At 38.3% G+C, this 26485-nt stretch overlaps 1 protein-coding gene across 3 annotated transcripts in view; it reads left to right on the top strand.

Annotated features, from left to right (window-relative positions):
• The window catches only part of MDM2 (MDM2 proto-oncogene), a 39361-nt gene extending 13222 nt beyond the window's left edge, over positions 1-26139 (top strand). For all 3 annotated transcript variants that reach the window (XM_054443545.2, XM_054443547.2, XM_063646494.1), the window contains 7 exons: positions 2568-2617; positions 6452-6519; positions 6644-6740; positions 10846-11006; positions 17783-17938; positions 18626-18703; positions 21243-26139. In XM_054443545.2, the coding sequence (XP_054299520.1) occupies positions 2568-2617; positions 6452-6519; positions 6644-6740; positions 10846-11006; positions 17783-17938; positions 18626-18703; positions 21243-21818 (1186 nt within the window). In that variant the 3' untranslated portion in view covers positions 21819-26139. The remainder of the gene's footprint in view (positions 1-2567; positions 2618-6451; positions 6520-6643; positions 6741-10845; positions 11007-17782; positions 17939-18625; positions 18704-21242) is intronic.
• The last annotated feature ends 346 nt before the right edge of the window (positions 26140-26485 follow it).

The following is a 26485-nucleotide window of genomic DNA, read 5'->3' on the forward strand; positions in this document are numbered from 1 at the left end:
AAAAAAAATTTTTTTTATATATATATTTCTAAAATTATTCTTTTGTTTGTTTGTTTTGAGAGGGAGTCTTGCTCTATGGCCCAGGCTGGAGTGCAGTCGCATGATCTTGGCTCACTGCAACTCCGTCTCCTGGGTTCAAGTGATTCTCCTGCCTCGACTTCCCAAGTAGCTGGGATTACAGATGCCCGCCACCATGCCTGTCTAATTTTTGTATTTTTAATAGAGACAGGGTTTCGTGATGTTGACCAGGCTGGTCTTGAGCTCCTAACCTTGGGTAATCCACCTGCCGTGGCCTCCCAAAGTGCTGGGATTACAGGTGTGAGCCACCACACCCAGCCTACATTTGGAATTCTTTGTCACATTTGGTTTACCACAGGCAATCTATGTTGAGCCTTAGCATCCATTACATTAATAAATGGAATGAATACGTTCGCCTGAAACAATTAACTAGCTTCTGCTAGTATTTAATGCTCAATAGTATAGCTGAAAAGATGATAATTAAATGGGATTTTATTTTATTAAAAAAGATAACTTCCTCAGCTGAGCAAGGGATTTTATAACTTTAAAACAACCTCGTTATTGTAAACATAGTATATATTATTATTGAACATTAGGAGATGACAGAAAACTAAGAAAAGTAGAGAAAAAAAAAGGACTATAGTTTGTTAACAAAAGGTATTTTTACCAGTCATTTGTGTATTATGTGCAACTGTGTGTTTTAACCTAGTTATGAATATAGTACTATATTTAATTTCATCTAGCTTCTTAATTTATATTATAATTTGTATATTATATATTATAATATACATATAATTATATGTAATATATATTATAAATGTATCTATAATTATCATTTTTTATTGATGAATCACTTCTGTTTAATATCCATATATGTTGTCATTTTATACGTGGCCTTGGTATATATGGTTTAATTTTATAAATTTAAAAAATAACTATATTGGTATATTGGTGATTTCTTTACCTATTGAATATTGAATCTTCTATTTTTTTTTTTTTTTTTGAGATGAAGTCTTGCTCTGTTGCCCAGGCTGCAACCTCTGCCTCCTGGGTTCAAGCAATTCTCTTGCCTCAGCCTCCTGAGTAGCTGGGATTACAGGTGCACACTACTATGACCAGCTAATTTTTTGTATTTTTAGTAGAGATGGGGTTTTGCCATGTTGGCCATGCTAGTCTCAAACTCCTGACTTCAAGTGATCTGCCTGCCTCAGCCTCCCAAAGTGCTGGGATTACAGACGTGAGCCACTGTACCTGGTCTGAATATTGAATCTTTGGATAATGTTTGGAAGTATGATTTCCTTGGACTTGAATTCTAAATGTTGAGAGATAAGAAATAAGAGAAATTACTGACTTGAAAAGGATATGAATTAAAAATATTGTGGGTTTAGGTTGCTGTATCCTTATTCCCAAGGGTGAAAAAGGATAGTTGGGATTCATATTTCCTCTTAATTGAGTGAGGAACAATATTTTGTGACAAACATTCTCATAAGTCCTTAGTTTAAAAACAAAAGGAAAAATCCATTTTGACATCAACGAATACTGGGGTAAATGAATTATCCTCCTGTTAGGATATAAACTTCATCAGGGCATATACGTTTCTGTTTCATTCTTTGTTTTCCCCCGTGTCTGGTACATAGTACCAGTGACTGGTACAAGGTAGGTTTTCAGTCTGTATTTATTGAATGAATGAGTACTGCTTTAACTGTTAATAAGTTTTTTTTGTTTTTTCTTCCCTGAGTCGGAGTTTTGCTCTTGTTGCCCAGGCTGGAGTGCAATGGCACGATCTTGGCTCACCGCAACCTCCGCCTCCTGGGTTTAAGTGATTCTCCCGCCTCAGTCTCCTGAGTAGCTGGGATTACAGGCATGCGCCACCACGCCCAGCTAATTTTGTATTTTTAGTAGAGATGGGGTTTCTCCATGTTGGTCAGGCTGGTCTTGAACTCCAGGCCTCGGGTGATCCGCCTGACTCGGCCTTCCGAAGTGCTGGGATTACAGGTGTCTGTGAGCCACGGTGCCCAGCCTCTGTTAATAAGTTTTAAGATCAAGAAAGGAAGTTGAAGCTTGATGAAAGTCAAGATTATAATCAAATTCCTATTTAATGGATTTTGCGTAACTCAATACTTTTTTTGGCAATTTGTATTTAATGGATTTTGCATAACTCAATGCTTTTTTTTGGCAGTTTGCTACTAAGCACAGAGCTAAAAACATTCCTGTTTGAAAATAAGTATGTTCAACCTCTTCCTGCTTGCATACTCATTTTTTTGGGGTCTTCTGGTAAAGTCCAAACAAAGCACATTTCAGGAATTGGCAGTGTGAAATCTTTCAGCTAGAGAGACTTCAGTAATTATTCAAAGTAGCTGTATGTAATCATTGTGCTACTAATTATTGTGCTTTTAAGTGCCTACAAGCTTACCAATGATAAATTTGGTTTTGAATGTGTGCAGTAGTTCATACTAAGTATGTATGTAAAAGTCTGGTTAAATCCAGCTTAATACAAGTTTTTATTTTAAAATGTACATCTCTTGTTATTTTTTTTTTCTGTCTACAAGGAAAATATATACCATGATCTACAGAAACTTGGTAGTAGTCAATCAGCAGGGTAAGTTAATTTTGAGCATCATGGATAAATACCATAAAAACATTTTAAAGACATTTTTGTTTATGTGCACATGTTTTATAATTGTGATTCTCTTTAAAAGTTGCTTTAATTAAATATTACAATAAAAGTATGATAAATTTATTAGAAGTACATATGAACTAAAACCACATTATACTGAGGTTCTAATGTAAAGTTAAATATCCTGTTACATCAATTTAAGACTTGGGATATCAGAGTTAGGATTTGTTTTGAAAGGTTATAATTTCAAAAGCTCCTGTTTAGGAGTGATCTACCTTGAAAATGTATTGGAAGGCTTTGGGAAATAATATTGTTACCTAGGTAGGACCATCTGTAAGGATGAAGGATGGGTCTTTTTCTTTGGTTATAGACAAAATTTTGTTTACCAGTTTGTGGAAGTGGAATTTTATGTTCCTACTTCCAGTTCTTAACTGGTTATTTTTGGGTCACATCTCTTTAATAAGCTGATAAAAGCACTGGGTTCTTGTTCCAGAAAGATGCACATGTATGTATACATGGATAAGTCAGTAAGTGTTTTACAACCTACTTTTCATGAGAAAAGCCCTGATTTATGTGCTTGCTGACTTCCATAGTATAATACTCTCATTTGAAGGCTAAAAACAAACATGGAGTTGGGAAGAGATGTACACAGTTTGCTTTTTTTTTTTTTTTTTGGAGAAGGAATCTTGCTCTGTCACCCAGGCTGGAGTGCAGTGGCACGATCTTGGCTCACTGCAACCTCTGCCTCCCAGGTTCAAGCAATTCTTCTGCTTCAGCCTCCCGAGTAGCTGGGACTACAGGCATATGCCACCATGCCTGGCTAATTTTTTTATTTTTAATAGAGACGGGGTTTCAGCGTATTGGCCAGGCTGGTCTCGAACTCCTGACCTCGTGATCTGCCTGCCTTGGCCTTCCAAAGTGCTGGGATTACAGGTGTGAGCCACTGCACCCGGTCCCACAGTTTGCTTTTGAGTGCTGGTTAGAGCTGTCTCTAATACACTACACCCCTCCTAAAGCCCATCCTCGAACTACAGTTAAGAAATGCTGTTAGGCCAGGTGTGATGTCTCATGCCTATAATTCCAGCGCTTTAGGAGGCTAAGGCAGGAGGATCACTTGAGCCTAGGAGTTCAAGACCAGCCTGGGCAGTATGGCAAAATCCTACCTCTGCAAAAACTACAAAAATCAGCTTGGTATAGTGGTGCATGCCTGTAGTCCTAGCTACTCAGAAGGCTGAGGCAGGAGGATTTTTTGAGCCTGGGAGGTCAGGACTGTAGTGAACTGTGATCATGCCATCCAGTCCGGGTGACAGAGCAAAGACCTCATCTCTTAAAAAAGACAAAAAAAAAAAAAAAAAACACCTCTCAGGAGCTTGTTTAGTTCCTAGAATGGATTGACCACTCCCTTGTACTTCCTCTATTCCATATTCAGATTTTATCGTAAAATTGCTTTGTTATACTTGTGGGTTTTTTTGTTTGTTTTTGAGATGGGCTCTCACTCTGTCACCCTGCTTGAAGTGCAGTGGTGATCTTGGCTCACTGCATCCTCCACCTCCAGGGCTCAAATGATCCTCCTCCTCAGCCTCCCAAGTTGCTGGGACTACAGATGTGCTCCACCACGCCTGGCTAATTTTTCTGTATGTTTGGTAGAGATGGTGTTGCTATGATGCCCAGGCTAGTCTTGACCTGAGCTCAAGAGATATTCTCGCTTCAGCCTCCCAAAGTGTAGGGGTTACAGGCGTGAGCCACTGCGTCTGGCTGTTATGCTTGTTTATATTTTTGTTACCTATGTCCTATTCAGGTTTGCATTCTGCATCATAGACTATAGTGTTTTATTAATATGGTATTTAATAAATGTGTTGAATTGAATACTTATTCTTCCAAAGTTAGGATTTAAAGCCCAGAAAAGTATCTCCATTTTATCCCAAAATAAAAGTAGTTATTAGGCTGATGATTTGGCATTTTATTGTTTTAAAGCTCTTTAAGAAATTGTATGATAGCTAAATATACAATCGTAGTATTTGTAGTAGTATTTTGAGTTTTCTGAAGTATGTATCCCTGATGTATTCATTCCTTCATTTGTTTAAATAAACTTTGGCACGTTACTAGAAAAATTGTATTATTGAGATGGAAACTTACAAATTACTTATTTGCAGTCTGAGTTTGATTTAGATATCAGTAGAATTAACTTCAGAACGCCTATTCCATGTTCTCAACTTTGTCACTTTTTTTTTTTTTTTTTTTTTGAGATGGAGTCCCACTCTGTCACCCAGGCTAGAGTGCAGTGGCGCGATCTCGGATCACTGCAACCTCCGCTTCCTGGGTTTAAGTGATTCTCCTTCCTCAGCCTCCCGAGTAGGTGGGATTACAGGCGCCTGCCCACCACGTCCGGTTAATTTTTGTATTTTTAGTAGAGAAAGGGTTTCACCATGTTGACCAGGCTGGTCTCAAACTCCTGACCTCAGGTGATCCACCCACCTTGGCCTCCCAAAGTGCTGGGATTACAGGCGTGAGCCACTGCACCCACCCGGCCTAGGGCTTCCTTTATATTACATCTTTTTTGTAGCATCTGTTTATACTAATCCAAAATTCCTGGACAATATAACCTATTATGTACAACTTAAGAAAATTAGTGTAATGCCTTACCCATAGTCTAAAGAGAAAATTATGATAATGCATAATTTCAAAATGTTAATGTCCAGGCATGAGTTCACTGTTAAGATGAAAATGTTTCCAAGGGGATAGTAAAGGGTATTTGATGATGATTGTCTGTATATCCCAAATCTGAAACTTTGACTTTTGAGCTCAAAGTCTGTATATCCAACTGCAAATGAAGACTATGTGCCTGAATACCTCCGTTTGTTATCTTCCCATTCAATCTGTTTATCTTTCTAAAGTTTCTCTTTTAGTGAATGATACCACTCATGTATTCACCCAAGGTAGAATCTTGGAATCATCTTAACTCCTTTCTTCCTTGCCTTCTGTATCAAATACCAGCTCTTGTTGGTTTTTACCTATTTACTTTCTCTGGAATTTGTCTTCCATGCCTTAGTTTAGGCTTTAATAGCTTTTAGTTTGTATTATTGCAATTGTCTAATACTGGTCTTCCTGCCTCTGCCCTCTTTTTCTTATGTTTTGCCAGAGTGATTTGTCACTCTTCTGCTTAAAATTACCATTTAGGGGTTCATTATTGCTCTCTGGATATAATATTTCAGTTTTATTTCTTGGACTAAAATCCTTTTTAATGGTGAGTGGCTGCAGCATCGCATTAGGGAAGATTCTGAAGTATCTGCTGGGAAGAATGCAGTGATAAGGGAATGACAGCATGAGTCCTGCTTTGGGTGGACACACAGGATCCTTTACAATCTGAACTTGCCTACCTTCCGGTAATAATGAACTGCTTGTGGTGTCCTGCAACAGGAGCTGTTAGTTTGCTTTTGGATACTTTTTCACATGGCATTTTCTTGGTCTGGAATGGCCTTTCCTAGCCCTATTTTCACATTGTCCGACAAAATATTTCCTGATTCTTTGTTTCTCAGACACTCCCTGTCCTTACCAAAATAATGACTGTCCTGTCTCTCTGCTAATTTATCTAGCAGTCTTTTAATGTCTTGATTATACTTTACTCTTCTACATTAAAGTTGAATTATTTTATTTACATCTGCAACATTTAGTATGAGGGTGCCACCTGGAAAATACATGTTTAATGTTTATTGAAAGGTTAAATTGCGTAAGGGTTTGTGTTAGACTGATAGCATATCTACTGAATAGTGCCCCCGCCCTGCCACCAAGTTTCTGATTCTTTTTCTTTTCTCTCAGAATCATCAGACTCAGGTACATCTGTGAGTGAGAACAGGTGTCACCTTGAAGGTGGGCGTGATCAAAAGGTAATCTAAGTAAATTTCTCATTCTAATGTAATATTATTTGCAAATTGGAAAGGTTATTTACAACAAGTTAGCTTACTGGTTATGTTAAGTTTGTTGTATTTTATTTTTTTCCTAAATGCTTAGGACCTTGTGCAAGAGCTTCAGGAAGAGAAACCTTCATCTTCACATTTCGTTTCTAGACCATCTACCTCATCCAGAAGGAGAGCAATTAGTGAGACAGGTATATATGAGTATTTATTCGACGCATTCACACAGCTTTTTGATATTCTTTCTCTAATGAAATTAGTGCTTTTAGACTTAATTAAATTGTTCCCTTTTTTTGGTTGAGATGAATTAACCTCTGAGTTTTTTTCATTCTTGATTTTATTTGATTTACAAATTGCTTATTTAGCAATATTTTTCTGGCTGACTACAGCAGGCACAGTTTACTGTGCCCCACTGGAGTTTACAGTTAGCCAACTCTCTGTTAAGATAGTAGGAGGTGGCTGGGGTGTGGTGGCTCACGCCTGTAATCCCAGCACTTTGGGAGGCCGAGGCTGGTGGATCACAAGGTCAGGGGTTCGAGACCAGCCTGACCAATGTGGTGAAACCCCATCTCTACTAAAAAAAATTAAAAAAGTAGCTGGGCCTGGTGGCGCGCACTTGTAATCCAGCTACTCAGGAGGTTGAGGAAGGAGAATCACTTCAACCTGGGAGGTGGAAGTTACAGTGAGCTGAAATCGTGCCACTGCACTCCAGCCTGGGTAACCATGTGAGACTTCGTCTAAAAAAAAAAGATAATAGGAGGCAGGCGTATAAACTCTATTTTCACCATTATTCTTCGTCACCTTAACAGTTAAATTTTTAAATTGTTGTTTTTAATAAATGGTAGTACATACCTATGAGTTTTAAAACAGAAAGTAAATAGCATTTTAGAAATGAAGAGATAAGGGCCGGGCGCAGTGGCTCACACCTGTAATCCCAGCACTTTGGGAGACCGAGACGGGTGGATCACGAGGTCAGGAGATCGAGACCATCCTGTCTAACACGGTGAAACCCCATCTCTACTAAAAATACAAAATATTAGCTGGACATGGTGGCGGGTGCCTGTAGTCCCAGCTACTCGGGAGGCTGAGGCAGGAGAATAGCATGAACCGGGGAGGCAGATCTTACAGTGAGCCAAGATCACGCCACTGCACTCCGCCTGGGCGACACAGTGAGACTGTCTTAAAAAAAAAAGAGAGAGAAAATAGTTGAGAACAGTTAGTAGAGGAGAAGACTGTTGCCTGAGGAAGTCACAGTAACTAAGACCGTATGATTCAGATGAAAGAGAATGTCAGATCAGTGAAACTAAATAAATGAACCCAGACCAGAATCTTGTACATGCGGGCAGAAGACAGGAAGGGCAGAGGTGTCCAGGGCAGAGGTGGAACTAGAACAAATGGTAGTTAACTTGGGGAAAAGGTGAAGTTACATCTGTACCTTATGCCAAAATGAATTTCAAATGAGTTTAAGAGTTAAATGAAAAATAGAATACAACATATTTGAAAGATAGTCACTTTAAATTTGACTGTTAATATCTGTATTACTTAAAAGGTCTTCCCAAATCAATAAGGAAAACATTAAAACTTCAAATAGCAAAAAGGGCAGACAGTTCACAGAAATTTCTCACAGTAAATACAAATGACTAATAAATATGGGGAGAGGGTGAATTTTGGTGATTTTTAGCTTTACAGATAGTAAAAAATGCCAAAAGGGTGTCCTTTTGGTCTATCAAATTAGTAAAAATAAAATTTTTACTCATCCTTACTCATCAGTGCTAATAACTTGTGTATTAGCACTGATAAACTGTTGGTCTGTAAATTGGTAAAAGTGGGTAAAAATTGATTAAATTTTTCAGATTATAAAAAAGCTTAGATGGCCTAGTGCGGTGGCTCATACCTGTAATCCCAGCACTTTGGAATGCCGAAGCGGGTGGATCTCTTGAGGTTAGGAGTGTGAGACCAACCTGGCCAACATGGTGAAACCCCATCTCTATTAAAAATACAAAAATTAGCCGGGTGTGGTGGCAGGTGCCTGTAATCCCAGCTACTTGGGAGGCTGAGGCAGGAGAATCGCTTGAACCTGGGAGGTGGAGGTTGCAGTGAACCGAGATCGCACCACTGCACTCTAGCCTGGGGTACAGAGTTAGACTCCATCTCAAAAAAAAAAAAAAAAAAAAAAAAAGTCTTAGAGTTCTTAACATTATCCTAGTAACTCCATTTCTAGGAATCTATCCTAAGGATGTAATAAAAAATTTAAAGATTTATATGTAGAGATATTAATTACAGCATTATTTATAATTGCAGCCCGGCCAAGATCACCTTTTTAGAAATAGGGAATACGAACATGATTAAGAACTCACGTGCAGAATTCATGATCTAGATAGAACATAAAAATCCCGGCTGGGTGCAGTGGCTCACGCCTGTAATCCCAGCACCTTGGGAGGCCGAGGAGGGAGGATCGTGAGGTCAGGAGATCAAGACCATCCTGGCTAACACGGTGAAACCCTGTCTCTACTAAAAATACAAAAAAAAAATTAGCCGGGCACAGTGGTGGGCGCCTGTAGTCCCAGCTATTCAGGAGGCTGAGGCAGGAGAATTGCTTGAACCTGGGAGGTAGAGTTGCAGTGAGCCGAGATTGTGCCATTACACTCCAGCCTGGGGGACAAGAGTGAGACTTTATCTCAAAAAAATAATAATCCTTTCTCAAATCTTTGATACTATCTCATTTTAATTTTTGTCATTCTCATGGGTGAAAAATGATATCATTTCACTTTGCATTTCTTTGATCCCTAGGAGATAAGAGTTTTTTTTTCTATTACTCAAGTAAATGACTCAAGATTTTTCATATGTTTATTAGTCATATGTATTTCTTCTGTGACTTGCTTTTTCCTGTTTCCTTAAAAAAAAATACAGTCTATCTTGATTTGATAGGACTTTGTATAATATGTATGCTATGGGTAATTTTTATTATATATGTTGCAGATATTATCTTCGAATTTGACCTTTGCCTTTTAACTTTTGTTTGGTATTTTATTTTGCCATGTAAACCTTGACATGGTCTAATCTTGATAGTCTTTTTATTGAGGGCTTTGCAGTATTATGAAATACTTCTCCACCCCAGCATTATAAGAATATTTTGTTATAGGTACTTGAATGGTTTTGTTCTTTATATTTAGATCTTTAATCCACCTGGAATTCATTTTTATGTCTAGTATAAGGTAGGATTCTCATTTATGTCTAACAGATTTGTCTAACATTCTGACCCATTCAGAGATAATTTATTATTTAAAATAAAATGGAAAATTTTTACTGGTTTTGATTTCTGTTTAAAATATAGGGTACTGAAGAGCCGGGCTTAGTGGCTTAGGCCTGTAATCCCAGCACTTTGGGAGGCTGAGGCAGGGGGATCACTTAAGGCCAGGAGTTTGAGAACAGTGTGGCCAACATGGTGAAACCCTGTCTCTACCAAAAATACAAAAATTATCCAGGCATGGTGGTGTGCGCCTTTAATCCCAGCTACTTGGAAGCTGAAGTCACAAGAATCACTTGAACCTGGGAGGCAGAGGTTGCAGTGAGCCAAGAATGTACCACTGCACTCCAGCCTCCGAGAATGTACCACTGCACTCTAGCCTGGGTGGTCGAGTGTGACTCCGTCTCAAAAGAAAAAATGTAGGGTACTGAAGAAATTGAAACATTAAGAATACTATATAAGTAAATTAAACACTTCGGCTCTTTTCGGAAAAAAACAGATGAGCTCTTATATTTTAAAGTTTGGTTTTGACAGAAAAAAAATTCCTAGATTTTTTGGTTAATAAAAACTTTATTAGATGGATTAAATTGTGATGTATGGAGATAAAGTTCTGAAAGAAGAATAGAAAGCTTTTAAAAAATAGTATTCTCAGCCTAGGCAACATGGTGAAACCCTGTCTATATAAAAATACAAAAATTAGTGAGGTGTGATGGTGAGTTCCTATGGTACCGGCTACTCGGGAGGCTGAGGTTGAGGTGGGAGGATCGCTTTAGCCCATGAGGCAGAGGTTGCAGTGAGCCGAAATTGCGCCTCTGTACTCCAGCCTGGGCGACAGAGCAAGACCCCTTCTCAGAAAATAAATAAATAAATAAACAAATAAATAAATACACACAGTGTTCTGCTGTAACTCTTAGTTGGACAGATTCAATAAAACAGTGTTAACTTTTGAACTAATTTTATTGAAACTAAGTTTCTGTACAAATAGGTACTCAAAACAGCTCAATTTTCTAAATCACAGTACAGCAATTTATTTTTTTTCCTTACATATCCAGAAGAAAATTCAGATGAATTATCTGGTGAACGACAAAGAAAACGCCACAAATCTGATAGTATTTCCCTTTCCTTTGATGAAAGCCTGGCTCTGTGTGTAATAAGGGAGATATGTTGTGAAAGAAGCAGTAGCAGTGAATCTACAGGGACGCCATCGAATCCGGTAATGTTCTCATTTTAAGTAAGGCAAGACTCTTACTGTTCAAAGTCTAGTCCTGGCAGTCCTGATAAGCATACCGATAGAATGTGTACACGTGTCTTACGAGATTGATGGAAAACACAGTGCTAAATTTTACTTTAAAATAAAACTACTATATTGATCTCCACCTTCAACCCAAGGTATTGTGAGAAATGTGGAAAATAGTGGAGTAACACTGGTATTGGTAAAATTAGTAGTAGTATTAGTAATTATCAGTGTCACTGTATGTATTAGAGAATATTTGTGGACCACTGCACCAATAGTACAGTCAAATAAATTGGAGTATAGAGTTGTTTGAGAATTTTAAAGTTACAGTTTTTAAAAAAGGAACAAAACCAAAAATTTGGTTCAGTTAAATATTTTAGCATTTTAAGGCAAATTTAACTATTTAGAGTAAAAATATATTTTATTACAGCTATCAGCAAAAAAGTCAGCATAGTCTGAACTTAACATTTGCCAGATAGGTCTAGACATCAGGTAAGTTCTATTTACTTATGCTGTAAAATACAGGTTTATACTGGGCTGGGTGCGGTGTCTCATGCCTGTAATCAGTACTTCCGGAGGCTGAGGCGGGTGGATCACCTGAGGTCAGGAGTTCAAGACCAGCCTGGCCAACAAGATGAAACCCTGTCTTTACTGAAAATATAAAAATTAGCCAGGTGTGGTGGCGCATGCTTGCAGTCCCAGCTACTCGGGAGGCTGAGGCAGGAGAATCGCTCGAACCCGGGAGGTGGAGGTTGCAGTGAGCTGAGATCGTGCCACTGTGCTCTAGCCTGGGTGACAGAGCGAGACTCCATCTCCAAAAAAAAAAAAAAAATGCAGGTTTATTATTGCATGGATGACGGGAGAGTATCAGTACTTTCTCATTACTAATATAGACTTCCAAAATATTAGTGAGCAGCATTTCTTAAGAGATGTCACTGAAAGAAGTTTGGTAAAAAATTTTTTTGTTAACAAGAATGCTTGACAAATGGAATATTTTGTTGTATGTCTTTAATCAAGCTTGTCCAACCCATGCCCTGTGGGCCATATGCCAGGATGGCTTTGAATATGGCCCAACACAAATTCATAAACTTTCTTAAAATATTATGATTTTTTTTTTTTACAATTTTTTTTCTGCTCATCAGCTATTGTTAGTGTATTTTATGTGTGGCCCAAGACAATTCTTCCCATGTGGCCCACGGAAACCAAAGGATTGGATACATTTTTTGGTAATATGGCAGTGTCTCATGGCCATTATTCTGGATATTAGTAATCATTGTATAGTTCTCTAGAAGATGTAGGAAATGGAACCAATTGTGATAGTAATCCTAGTCTTTTACCTATTCTTGTTACTTCCTGTATTATCTTTTAATTTTTCTCTTCCAAAGCAGTGATTGTATGAACGCATACCTGCCCTCTAGAGTTACTGTACCTAACGGAGCTGTTACTCATGTAGACCGCTAGATGGCATGATGAGCTCCTGCTCAGTCTGAGAGCAGGTTCTTCATTTGTAGATATTTAAGTTTATACCAGATTCCATACAGTTGAGATGGCACTGCAGATACAGTGGTAGTCAAGGTAGTTATGGTTCTTGCCTTCATGGGGGGATAGATCATTAATGACAAAAATGAAAACATTTAATAAATCCAGTGAAAAAATAGGCTCTTGAGAGGAAATATGTGTGATAAAATCGAATCCAATTAAAACTTGATGAGTATCCAACCTACAAGTTTGGTTAAAAAGAGAATTATTATACTCTATTTATTTATTTATTGAGATTGAGTCTCTCTATTGCCCAGGCTGGAGTGCAGTGGTGCAATCTTGGCTCACTGCAACCTCCGCCTCCCAGGTTCAAGCGATTCTTATGTCTCAGCCTCCTGAGTAGCTGGGATTACAGGCTCCCACCATCACAGCCGGCTAATTTTTGTATTTTTAGTAGAGATGGGGTTTCACTATGTTGGCCAGGCTGGTCTTGAACTCCTGACCTCAAGTGATCTGCCTGCCTTGGCCTCCCAAAGTGTTGGGATTACAGACGTGAGCCACCTGCCTGGACCCCCATTTAATGTATAGTTTTTGTTAAAGTTATATCAGAATTCTAGCTGAATAATACTGAGAGTCCTTGTTCTTGCTTTGTACCTGGGACACTGCCTTGTTACCAATACGGCTTTGAGGAGTAGAGGAACACCAGGTTTTTTGTTTTGAGTTGAATTAGATAAAACGACACAGACACACGTGGAGTGGTTTTAAGGAGCAGAGTGTTTAATAGGCAAAAAGGGAGAAGGCAGAAGGAAGAAGCTCCCCCTTACACAGACAGAGGGAGGGGGGCTCTAAAGCTGAAAGAGGAGACCTCACATTCTGACAATACTAGCCAGTTTTATGTGATGGCTGGACGGGGTGGTGTCTTATTTGCATAGGGCTCAGAGGATTGGTTTGACCAGGCATGTCATTTAGCCCTCAAGAAAACTGGCCCTCCCACCCCAGTCCTTTAATACACAAATGCAGGGTGCCATGACATTTTACACACGTGGGGTTTTGTGGGGGCAGCCATGCTGTTACGTACCTGTTGGGGCAAGAGCAAGAGGACAACGGTGGGAATCGCCATGTTAGGTGGACCCTCTTACATTTGCATCTTAAAGGTTGCCAGCCTTTAAGAGCCAGGGCTTTTATGCTAGACAAGAAATGTTTCTGGAGCTACGAAAAACCTTCCAAGGATCACTTTTCCTTTCCATTTGCCTAAAATAATTTCTTAATAACTCGTGTGGAGTAGAGGGGTATTTCTTTTTTTCTTTTTGTTAGTCCTGTCCTGCATTCTCTTAAAAAATCCTATCTATTAAAAAATCTCAGCCGGGCGCGGTGGCTCATGCCTGTAATCCCAGCACTTTGGGAGGCCCAGGCGGGCGGATCACCTGAGGTCAGGAGTTCAGGACCACCCTGGCCAACATGGTGAAACCCCATCTCTACTAAAAATACCAAAAATTAGCTGGGCGTAGTGGTGGGCACCTGTAATCCTAGCTACTCAGGAGGCTGAGACAGGAGAATCGCTTGAACCCGGGAGGTGGAGGTTGCAGTGAGCTGAGATCACGCCATTGCACTCCAGCCTGGGCAATGAGAACGAAACTCCATCTCAAACAACAACAACAAAATCTCGTTTTTCAGGTTAAGTCCCTAGTTGTGAAAGCTTTTGGTAGGGCCAGTTTTTTTTTTTCTTCTTCATTTTAATTTCCCTCATTTGAGAATGTTGTAGTCATCATTGGGTGTCATCATTCACCAGTTTGTGAAGGGAGCTAAAGGAAAGTGCATTCCTCTCCCATCTTTTCTTTCTTTGGGGTTTAATAAATTGTGGGAAACTAAGACTGTGTTCTAGACTGTACACCACACAGTTTATATTATGATCTTCTGTCATCTTTGCAGCCTCAGATTCCATTTTTAGCTAAGACTGGGGTTTTAAATAACTTGTTTAAGGTTCCTACAACTAATTGTCACAATTGGAATTCAAACAATTCTAGGTATTTTTTACTACAAAGATCTGAGATCTTTGCAGAGCAAGCCTATCTGATGCTTAAAAAATATATATTTTTTAAATTTTTGAGACAGTCTCTCACTCTGTTGCCCAGGCGGGAGTGCAGCGCATGATCATGGCTTACTGCAACCTCAACCTCCTGGCTTCAAGCAATCCTTCCTCCTCAGCCTTGAGAGTTAGCTGGGACTACAGATGTGCACCACCACATCTGGCTAATTTTTTTTACTTTTTTTTTCAGAGTTGAGGTCTCGGCCTGTTGCCCAGGCTGGTCTCAAACCGCTGGGCTTATGTGATTCTCCTGCTTTGGCTCCCAGAATATTGGGATTACAGGCATGAGCCACCACCTCCAGCCTGATGCTTTTTAAATATATAGTATTTAGGCCTGGTGCAATGGCTCATGCCTGTAATCCCAGCACTTTGGGAGGCTGAGGCGGGCGGATCAAAAGGTCAGGAGATTGAGACCATCCTGGCTAACACGGTGAAACCCCATCTCTACTAAAAATACAAAAAATTAGCTGGGCGTGGTGGCGGGCACCTGTAGTCCCAGCTACTGGGGAGGCTGAGGCAGGAGAATGGCGTGAACCCAGGAGGCGGAGCTTGCAGTGAGCCGAGATCATGCCACTGCACTCCAGCCTGGGTGACAGAGCAAGACTCTGTCTCCAAAAAAAAAAATATATATTATTTTACATTGTAATATATAGTATATATAATTATACGTTATATATTTATTTATATAAATATAAATATATATTTATGTAAATATAAATGGGTGGGCACCTGTATAATATATATTATATGAATATATATTTATATAAATATAAATATATATTTTAAATATATTTAAAATATATATAGAGAGAGATAATTTAATAGTTTCTGGGGCATTCTTTTGTGAACATTAGCCAAAACTTTAAAAACCACTCCCAATATTGCATTTTTTCATGGTATTTTTTATAGTATTTTTATAGTATCCTAGGACAGGAGTTGGCAGACTTTCTGTAAAGAGCCACATAGTTAATTATTTGGGCTCTGCAGGGCCATGGTTTCTGTCATAGCTTCTCAGCTCCGCTCTTGTAATGCAGGAGCAACCATAGACAACAAGTCAACAAATAGGCATGGCTGTGTTCAATAAAACTTTATTTATAAAAGTAGATGGGTGATGGGCCACAGTTTGCAGACCCCTACCATAGAGTATGTTTTCTGAGATTTAATGTTTCTTGTGACTTACCCCCTTATTCTAAAATTAGTGCACTAAAGACTTTAGTTAGTTGAAGTATTTGGTTTGTTGGGTTACTTTGTTAGTGTTAATTGTATCCTAACTTGACTTGTGATTCGAATCTGATTGGTAGTAGAGCCCTTGTTAGGAATTTGAGCCGCAACTTGATGAATGTTGCTTTTACTCTCCTTCCTAACATTACTCTAAAAAAGTCTTTTGACGTCAGAGGCTGTAAAATAATATACTTTGTTTCTGTTTTTAAAGCTGATATAGATATGGAAATCATTTAATCTAAGCTCCTTTTCTAGATGAAGTAGCTACAGCCTTTAGAAGTTAAATGATATGGGCTGGGCGCGGTGGCTCACAGGTGTAATCCCAGCATTTTGGGAGGCCGAGGTGGCGGATCACTAGAGGTCAGGAGTTCGAGACCAGCCCAGCTAACATGGTGAAACCCTGTCTCTACTAAAAACATAAAAATTAGCCGGGTGTGGTAGTGGACGCCTGTAATCCCAAGCTACTTGGGAGGCTGAGGCAGGAGAATAGCTTGAACCCTGGAGGCGGAGGTTGCAGTGAGCTGAGATCACGCCACTGCATTTCATCTTGGGTGACAGAGCAAGACTCGTCTCAAAAAAAAAAAAAAAAAAAAAGGGCCGAGCATGGTGGCTTACGCCTGTAATCCTAACAGTTTGGGAGGCCAAGGCGGTTGAATTGCTTGAGGTCAGGAGTTCAAGACCAGCCTGACCAACATGGTGAAGCCCTGCCTCTACTAAAAATACAAAAATTAGCCAGGCATGGTGGCATGCGCCTGTAGTCCCAGCTACTTGGGAGGCTGAGGCAGGAGAATCGCTTGAACTTGGGAGGTGTAGGTTGCAGTGAGCTGAGATCAGGCCACTGTACTCCAGCCTGGGCGATGGAGCAATATTCCGTCTCAAAATAAATAAAATAAGTTAAATGATGTGTTTAAGGTTAAATTAGCTATTTAGTGGCAAGTGTAGAATAAGTCATATCCTGACTTCTAGACTTTTTCCAGTTGTAGCCTTCTGCTTAATATATCCTCCTACCCTTAGCCACTGACAGCAAATATTATTGCCCTGAAGGTCTTACTAGGTTCTTATACAATTTATTGAAGTCCTGAAACGAAGAATCAGATGAGCAGCTACAGAATTTTTTTTAAATTGTCTAAAGGCTGTTTAAAAGAAAACCTCAAAGTTTATTAAAAAGCATAAGTATCTATGACTCAAGAGACATTTTTCTAAGAAAAAAAAACCCATAAGTATTACAAGTGTTGTGTCTTGTTACTTGTATTCTACCAATTTGGACATAGAAAGATGAGTGACAGGTTTTAGCTCAAAGTATATATAATTCAGATGAGAAACATGCCTGCAAAATTATGTTTTGCATAATTTATGTGTGAGACTATATAATTCATTATTATACAAGTAGTAAGGATAATTAAAGGTGGAAGAGCCTTTTCAGTTTAACAAAGGCTTAGTCAAAGAAGGATGAATAGGATTTTGAAACTGAAATTATTCTAGTTAGAGGGGGAAAGTGTGGAAGTTGAAATGCCAAGATTAGTTGAGGAAGCAATCTAGATCTGACGGGATTATCCATATTTAGTAAGGGAGGAGGGGTGTCTAGTTGAAGACAGACGAAGATGTTAATACAGTCACACTGTATGTACTTTCGATACCAAGAGGCTTTGGCGTTTTTCCTTTATGCAGTGGGGTTTTGAACAGGGAAAATAATGTAGTAATAACCTTGAAACCTTAATCTAGTTTCAGTGTGCAGGATGGATCTGAGGAGGAAATGTGCGTGGCAGCTGGCTCCGGGATGGCTGGTGGGGCGGGCCCAGTCCTCTCCCCGCCAATCTCCCTCGGGAAGTCCCGGATCAGAGCAGCAGCCCCATCCCCCAAGTGTTACACCCTGCTGGCAGCAGCAGAGGTACAGGGATGAGTTAGGAAACTGTTACAGAGGTCAAGAGGTGATGTTTATTAAGTTATGTATATTTTTTTCTTGTTTTAGGATCTTGATGCTGGTGTAAGTGAACATTCAGGTGATTGGTTGGATCAGGATTCAGTTTCAGATCAGTTTAGTGTAGAATTTGAAGTTGAATCTCTCGACTCAGAAGATTATAGCCTTAGTGAAGAAGGACAAGAACTCTCAGATGAAGATGATGAGGTAGTATTTTTTTTCGCCTCTAATTATATTGGAAAATTATTAAATATTTTCCATGTTCATTGACTTTGAGATTGAAATAATAATATATTCAGATTTCACTTGAAATCTTTACTCTTGATTTGTTTAAACTAACACATTGGTTTGTGGACTTGAGGATTTCATAGTTCTTTATCATCTGATTTATATTATTTTATCACTACTAATTGCCAAGAAGTCAATAGACCTCAATGAACATGCTTATTATAATGGTCTGTTCACTTTTAAAAACATAGAATTCAATTACTGTTTTAATATTAACTTACTTTTTATAAAAGTAAAACATGCATACAGTTAAAGTCAAGTAGTACCCTCAGAGATCTGTTTCCCAGAAGTGACTGCCTTTAACATTTCTAGCTATTTCCCTATTATTTAATATCTCTATATTATTTATTTATAAAGTAAAACCACTTAGCTGAATGTTTTGTTTTATTCATCCTAAACATCCTTTGTATTGACTTTTACCATTGTGGGTAAGGATTTCTCTCTCCTCCATTTTTTCCCCCTTTACACTCACTTACTCTATTTGATATGTCTAAGACTTTCTCATATATTGTAGCACATGATATTTGTTTAGGACTTATTACTAGGAAGCCTTCTGATTGAAGGAAAAAGGGTGATGAATTGATGCTAATGAATGTGTTTTATTAGGTATATCGAGTTACTGTGTATCAGGCAGGGGAGAGTGATACAGATTCATTTGAAGAAGATCCTGAAATTTCCCTAGCTGTAAGTATATATTTACTTTTTTAAGAAATAAAAAAAATTTCATTAAGGTCAAGATTAGGAAAATATGTCTAGCCTCCTTTCTGAAATGAGCTGATTTTTATAAAGTTAAAATGTTTTTGTAAAGTCTGAATAATTTAAAGCATTTTTCTTTTATTTGTTGTGATGAGACCTGTAGCTATAATTTTTATTTGTAGGTGCTGGAATTTGAACTTTTTTTTTTTTTTTTTTTTTTTTTTAAAAACAGAGTCTTACCCTTCTCCCAGCCTGGAGTGCAGTGGTGCAATCTCAGTGCACTGCAGCCTCCACCTCCCAAGTTCAAGTGATTCTCGTGCCTCAGTCTCCCGAGTAGCTGGGATTACAGGCATGTACCACTATACCCCACTAATTTTTTTATTTTTAGTAGAGATGGGGTTTCACCATGTTGGCCAGGCTGGTCATGAACTCCTGACCTCAAGTGATCTGCCTACCTTCGTCTCCCAAAGTGCTGGGATTACAGGCATGAGTCACTGCCCAGCTGAATTTGTACTTTTTGATGTTATTTTGGAAAATTTCAGTGTATCTCCAGTATACTCATCACCCACCTTTAACTATTACCAACATTTTGCCAACCTTGTCAAATGTAAACTCTTTTTTTTTTTTCCAATTGAGATGGGGTCCTGCCCTGTCATCCAGGCTGGAGTGCAGTGACGTGATCATGGCTCACTGCAGCGCCCACCTCCCAGGCTCAAGTGATCCTCCCACCTCAGCCTCCTGAGTAGCTGGAACAACAGGTGCATGCCATCACACCCAGCTAATTTTTATATTTTTTGTAGAAATGTCACCATGTTGCCCAGGATGGTCTTGAACTCCTGGGCTCAAGTGATCCACCTGCCTCAGTCTCCCAAAGTGCAAGGATTACAGGTGTGAGCCATCACGCCCAGCCAAATGTAAACATTTTTATTATTGATTTGTATTATAGAATGTGGTAGGATTTGCCATTAAAGAAATTAAGACTTAAATGTTTACATCTCATGCATACTTCACTGAGTTCCTGAGGTATTATAGGTTTTTTTAAAACTATTGTGCTTTAGTTTTTATTCTTAATATTGCCTTTATTATATTTGAATAGGAAATAAATTCCATTTTTTTCTGAGTTATAAACAGTTACTAATTATTCAAATGCAAAAAAGGATGAAAATTCAAAAGTTTCCAAAATTTTTACTGTATTAGAAAATAAATAACTAGTTGAATCATTTGATGTCAAGTGAGTAAAATATTTTAGATACTTTTAATTTTTTAAATCTATTTTAAGACTCACAAATTATTTTAGATATTGATCTTGGAATTTATTGGACTTTTTGATGCACTTTTATTCCCATATTGCAAGACCTTTTTCTTTGGTTTTATGAGCTGTGAAAAACGCCCTTCTATAACTTGAAAAAAGAAGAATGAATAGTCTGTCTTTATTGCTCCTGTCTTACGTCATTTGTGAGGCAGTCTCAAAATGGTTACGGAAAGACCTCTTAACTTACGAGTTTTCACTTGTTAAATGTCCTCAGGCAAGAACCATGCTTCAGCTAAGGCAAGAAGATAGGTTATGTAAAAAGGCTGGGGATGTGGGAGAGTTTGTTATCCAAATTGCATGGTGGAAACGTTTGCGGGATAAAACGTTGGGAAAAGGAAGAAGCATTGAGCAGTTACAGAGATGAGAACACAGGAAAGGATAGACAAGTAAAGGGCATATATTATGGTTAGTGACCAAGGATGATAGGTTTTAGCAGCAATGCTTGTTGTGAAAAATGTTTTAGCATTTCTCTTGTGGATGGAGTTAGGGAATACTCAGTTAAGCCATGGTTTTAGAGCACTTCTAAGGTAGTTCTAGTCACTGGTGGATTAGGAAGTCTTTCTCGAGGAGGCAGGTTTCATCCAGATTGATTGGATGGACTCTTGGAATAGCGTCTAGGGTCGAGCCTTTAAGGAAGTGGATATAGGCTGCATGACAGAGTAAAAGATCCCATAGACTTGCTTCAACTAAAGGAAACAACTGCATTTGTATCCTGAAACAGATAACTTTATAGGTACATGATTAATATCACATCACAGTTAATATATTTTTAGTTTAGAATTTTTCAGGATGGTATGGGTGAAAAAAATGGGTGTACTTACTCTACTTTAGGAGAGACTGTTACATATTGACTTTTTAAAAATCTGTTTTGTGTATAATTGAGACATATAAATGATGTTTTGACACAATGTAAAAAGCGAAATATCACTACAGTCAAGCAAATTAATGTAATCTATTATCTTGAATAGTTAACCTTTCTTGTGTGTATGGTTAAAATACCTAAAATCTACTCTTTTAGTAAATTTCCAGTATACCAGTATATAACTAACTATAGTCCTCATGCTGTTCACGGTGACTATTTTATATAAAACATGAAACACTGAATATTGAGCTCTATGATATATTTTACCTTAGACATAGCAAAGTTGCTAGCATTCCTGTGACTGAGCAGTTAAAGGGTTACAGAAACTGACTCTGTGTCTTATTTCATTGAAGGACTATTGGAAATGCACTTCATGCAATGAAATGAATCCCCCCCTTCCATCACATTGCAACAGATGTTGGGCCCTTCGTGAGAATTGGCTTCCTGAAGATAAAGGGAAAGATAAAGGGGAAATCTCTGAGAAAGCCAAACTGGAAAACTCAACACAAGCTGAAGAGGGCTTTGATGTTCCTGATTGTAAAAAAACTATAGTGAATGATTCCAAAGAGTCATGTGTTGAGGAAAATGATGATAAAATTACACAAGCTTCACAATCACAAGAAAGTGAGGACTATTCTCAGCCATCAACTTCTAGTAGCATTATTTATAGCAGCCAAGAAGATGTGAAAGAGTTTGAAAGGGAAGAAACCCAAGACAAAGAAGAGAGTATGGAATCCAGTTTGCCCCTTAATGCCATTGAACCTTGTGTGATTTGTCAAGGTCGACCTAAAAATGGTTGCATTGTCCATGGCAAAACAGGACATCTTATGGCCTGCTTTACTTGTGCAAAGAAGCTAAAGAAAAGGAATAAGCCCTGCCCAGTATGTAGACAACCAATTCAAATGATTGTGCTAACTTATTTCCCCTAGTTGACCTGTCTATAAGAGAATTATATATTTCTAACTATATAACCCTAAGAATTTAGACAACCTGAAATTTATTCACATATATCAAAGTGAGAAAATGCCTCAAGTCACATAGATTTCTTCTCTTTAGTATAATTGACCTACTTTGGTAGCGGAACAGTGAATACTTACTATAATTTGAAATGAATATGTAGCTTATCCTTTACCCCTACCCCTAATTTTAAATAATTTCTACTCTGTCTTAAATGAGAAGTACCTGTTGTTTTTTTTTTAAATATGTATATGACATTTAAATGTAACTTATTATTTTTTTTGAGACGGAATCTCACTCTGTCACCCAGGCTGGAGTGCAGTGGCGTGATCTCGGCTCACTGCAAGCTCCGCCTCCCGGGTTCACACCATTCTCCTGCCTCAGCTTCCCAAGTAGCTTGGACTACAGTCGCCTGCCACCACACCTGGCTAATTTTTTGTACTTTTAGTAGAGATGGGGTTTCACCGTGTTAGCCAGGATGGTCTCCATCTCCTGACCTCGTGATTCGCCCACCTCGGCCTCCCAAAGTGCTGGGATTACAAGTGTGAGCCACCGCGTCCGGCCTAAATGTCATTTAGTACCTTTGATGTAAAGAGAAAATGTGTGAAAGATTTAGTTTTTTGGTTTTTTTTTGTTGTTGTTTGTTTGTTTGTTTGGTTGTTTGGAGATGAGTCTCTGTCCCCCAGGCTGGAGTGCAGTGTCATGATCTAGCAGTCTCCGCTTCCCGGGTTCAAGCCATTCTCCTGGCTCAGCATCTGGAGCAGCTGGGATTACAGGCATGCACCACCATGCCCAGCTAATTTTTGTATTTTTAGTAGAGAGAGGGTTTTACCATGTTGGCCAGGCTGGTCACGAACTCCTGACCTCAAGTGAGGTCACCCGCCTCAGCCTCCCAAAGTGCTGGGATTACAGATGTGAGCCACCATGTCTAGCCAAGAATTAGTATTTAAATTTTAGATATTCTTTTTTTTTTTGAGACAGAATCTTGCTCTGTCACGGATGCTAGAGTGCAGTGGAGTGATCTCGGCTCACTGCAACTTCTGTCTTCTGGGTTCAAGCTATTCTCCTGCCTCAGCCTTCCAAGTAACTGGGATTACGGGCATGTGCCACCATACCAGCTGATTTTTTTGTATTTTTAGTAAAGACAGGGTTTTACCATGTTAGCCAGGCTGATCTTGAACTCCTAAACTCAAGTGATCTACTCACCTCAGCCTCCCAAAGTGCTGGGATTACAGATGTGAGGTACCGCAGATTTTTGATACTCTTAAACCTTCTGATCCTTAGTTTCTCTCTCCAAAATACTCTTTCTAGGTAAAAAAAAAAAAAAAAAAAAAAGCTCTTATATTTGGTGCTATGTAAGTGAAAATGTTTTTTAGATTTTCTTGATGTAACAATAGAGACAGGGTCTCCCTATGTTGCCCAGGCTGGTCTCGAACTCCTGGGCTCAAGACATCCTCCTGTCTCGGCCTCGCAAAGTGCTAAGTAGGATTACAGGCGTGAGTCACCACACCCAGCTGTAAAAATGTACTTATTCTCCAGCCTCTTTTGTATAAACCATAGTAAGGGATGGGAGTAATGATGTTATCTGTGAAAATAGCCACCATTTACACGTAAGACAAAACTTGTTAAAGCCTCCTGAGTCTAACCTAGTACATCAGGCGCTTTTTCACACACAAAAAAATCCTTTTTGGGATTTAATGGAATCTGTTGTTTCCCTCTAAGCTGAAAAACAACTCTAAGACACTTTAAAGTACCTTCTTGGCCTAGGTTACATGGTTCCCAGCCTAGGTTTCAGACTTTTGCTTAAGGCCAGTTTTAGAAACCCATGAATTCAGAAAAGTTAATTCAGAAATTTGATAAACAGAATTGTTATTTAAAAACTAACTGGAAAGATTGTAAGTTCTTTCTGAATTATTCAGAAATTATGCATCATTTTCCTTCAAGAATGACAGGGTCAGCATGTGGAATTCCAAGATACCTCTTGACTTCCTCTCAAGCTCTGTGTTTGGTCAGTGGAGGCCTATCCGAGCTCAGCACTGAGAAGTGTTAGTTTCTTTGGGGCCCATCTGCCCTGACCACATCATGATGTTCATCTGCAGCTATTGCAAGGTGTTCAGACTGTGTAAACATAAATGTCACAAAAACTTTAAAAGAAGTGCAATTCTCACAAGATTAGGTGAACTAAAGCATTCTGAAAAGCAACTGCTAATAATGAGCTTACAGTGGATTTGAATTTGAAAAATATAGAAACAAGCCTGTCAAATATCTGCAAGAACTATGGAATAAAACTACTGATGCAGTGAAGACAGTTGAAAAGATCAAACAAATGCCAAGCTAAATTTATAATGAACAAATTGAAGAAAAAGGACTACAGAAAGTTCAGGACATCAAAGAAGTCAGGCAAAACTCATCTTGACCCCTCTTGCAGGCAAAGGAAAGCAGCTGGAAGAAAAGATGATATAACAGTTAAAACAGGATGCAGACATGGCAGAGGTTTCCTAAAAATCTCATTATCTATAACCATTTCTATATTTACATTTGAAAATCTCCTTTGGAGACTTAGAACCTCTAAATTATTGACTTATTTTTTATATAAGGTCACTCCGATGAAAGGTGATTACAAAATCATCTACATTGCTGTCTACAAAACATCAGCTAATATGGATGTTTGATCGCATCTCATTGTTAACTCTTTACTGGTAGATATGTTTGTAAATACAGAAGTGAAATGTGGATATAAAATAGTTAACGCTATTTGGTTAATGGTACTAGACAACATGTAATTAATGACATTCAAAAATTTATGGCTAGTGATATATATAAAGTAAAATTTTCTTTGCAGTAAAATATGCCCTTTATTATAGAAGGGAGGATATAAGGAACCAACAGTTTGTATGAAAATAGCTCAAATAATATTTTAAGATTTCTTATTTTGGTTTATTAGCATCTTAGAACAAAATGGCCTTATATAATGAAGCCTAGTTAGGCTGGACTGTTTTGATCTCTTTTAATTGTTCTGACAGATAGTTGGAGATGAGAGCCGAATAACGTTTGCCTGAAATGACTGACACTATATAATTTCTGCTTTGGCAAATACTAAGTTCTAACTTGTCATTCCTGGTAGAACAAGCTTTATTTTTTGAGCCTAGCAATGATCTAGAAGCAGGTGTTATCTCAGTGCCTTTTACAATTTGTTGTGTGGTTTGTTTTTTTTTTAAAAAGCCACACAATAATTTTGGAAAACAGTGTATGGGTAGAACATCTGTCTGTTAATTGCACACAAAACCACTTTTAATGGGTACAAAGTTAAATTCGGAGGAATAAGTTCTAGCTGAAGTATTATGAACTCCAAATAATGCTTTGAGGACCTCCAAAGGTAAAAGTACTAATCCCTTTGGCCATTTATTGAGAGAGAGAGAGAGAGTAGGGTGACTATAGTTAATGTATTGAATGTTCTTGCTACAAATAAATGATAAATGTTTGAGCTGATGGATGTGCTGATTACACTGATTTGATCGATACCCATTGTATGTGAAACAGTACACACACCATATTTACAATTATGTATCAGTTTAACATTTAGAATTTCTAATATAAGTATCTCTCAAACTGTGGATTAACTTCTTGATTTATATTTAAATATGAATCTTAAGCAAAATAGTGAAAATAACCATCTTGATTTAGTGTTTTTCTCCCATATGTGAATTGTATATACTTAGGTGAGGACAATCAAATCAACTGAACTGTAAGCTTAGAGTAGGACTCAGGGGTAATTTTGCACAGCAACTTTACTAATGGTACATTGTTGCTTCAAAACTCTCTCTCTCTCTCTCAATAAATGGCCAAAGGGATTAGTAGTTTACCTGTGGAGGTCCTCAAAGCGTTATTTGGAGTTGATAATACTTCAGCCACAACCAAGCAGATTTTTTTTTTGGAGGTCCTCGAAGCATTATTTGAAGTTGATAATACTTCAATTTGGAGTTGATAATACTTCAGCTAGAATCTAGTAGAATCTGTTTTTTTCCTTTGGAGGTCCTCAAAGCATTATTTGGAGTTCATAATACTGAAGGTAGAACCAAGCAGAATCTTTTTTTCTGAGGAGTGTCGGTAGCATAAATGTGATTATAAACAAAGTACACTTGATATATGTAGGCAATGACAGCTATTTATACAAAATTTAAATCTGCAAATGGATTCAGCATGTTTATGGGTTATTAAAATTGTCTAATTTCTTAGGTTCTTTATAGTACACGTGTTGAAAATAAATGATTAAGAATTGTTTCAAGAATGCAATTATTTGATCTTAAATTTTTATGAGTTGTTAAAATAGAAATTATTTGAATATCATATATTTGGGTAACAAAAGGCACAAGTCTGAATATGTTTCTTTTTCTGGAATGGCCATGCCTGCCCACTTTAGAAATACAAATACCACTGGGCAGCTTGAAGCAGTTGGGAGCCTCCAATGAGAGCAACTTGAGAGAATGATGTTGCAAGTTAGTAAGAGTAAGAAATGCTGTGTTCTCCCTGTCTTCACTTAGGTCACGTGGCAGCCTGGCCTAAGTGACCGTGAATGGTTCATAAGGGAGGTAGCTGGGACAGGGAGGGGAGTTTGGGCTAGCCACCGTGCCTCTTGTCA

The sequence above is a fragment of the Pongo pygmaeus genome, chromosome 10 (assembly GCF_028885625.2).
Source record: "Pongo pygmaeus isolate AG05252 chromosome 10, NHGRI_mPonPyg2-v2.0_pri, whole genome shotgun sequence".
NCBI classification, from domain to species: Eukaryota; Metazoa; Chordata; class Mammalia; order Primates; family Hominidae; genus Pongo; species Pongo pygmaeus.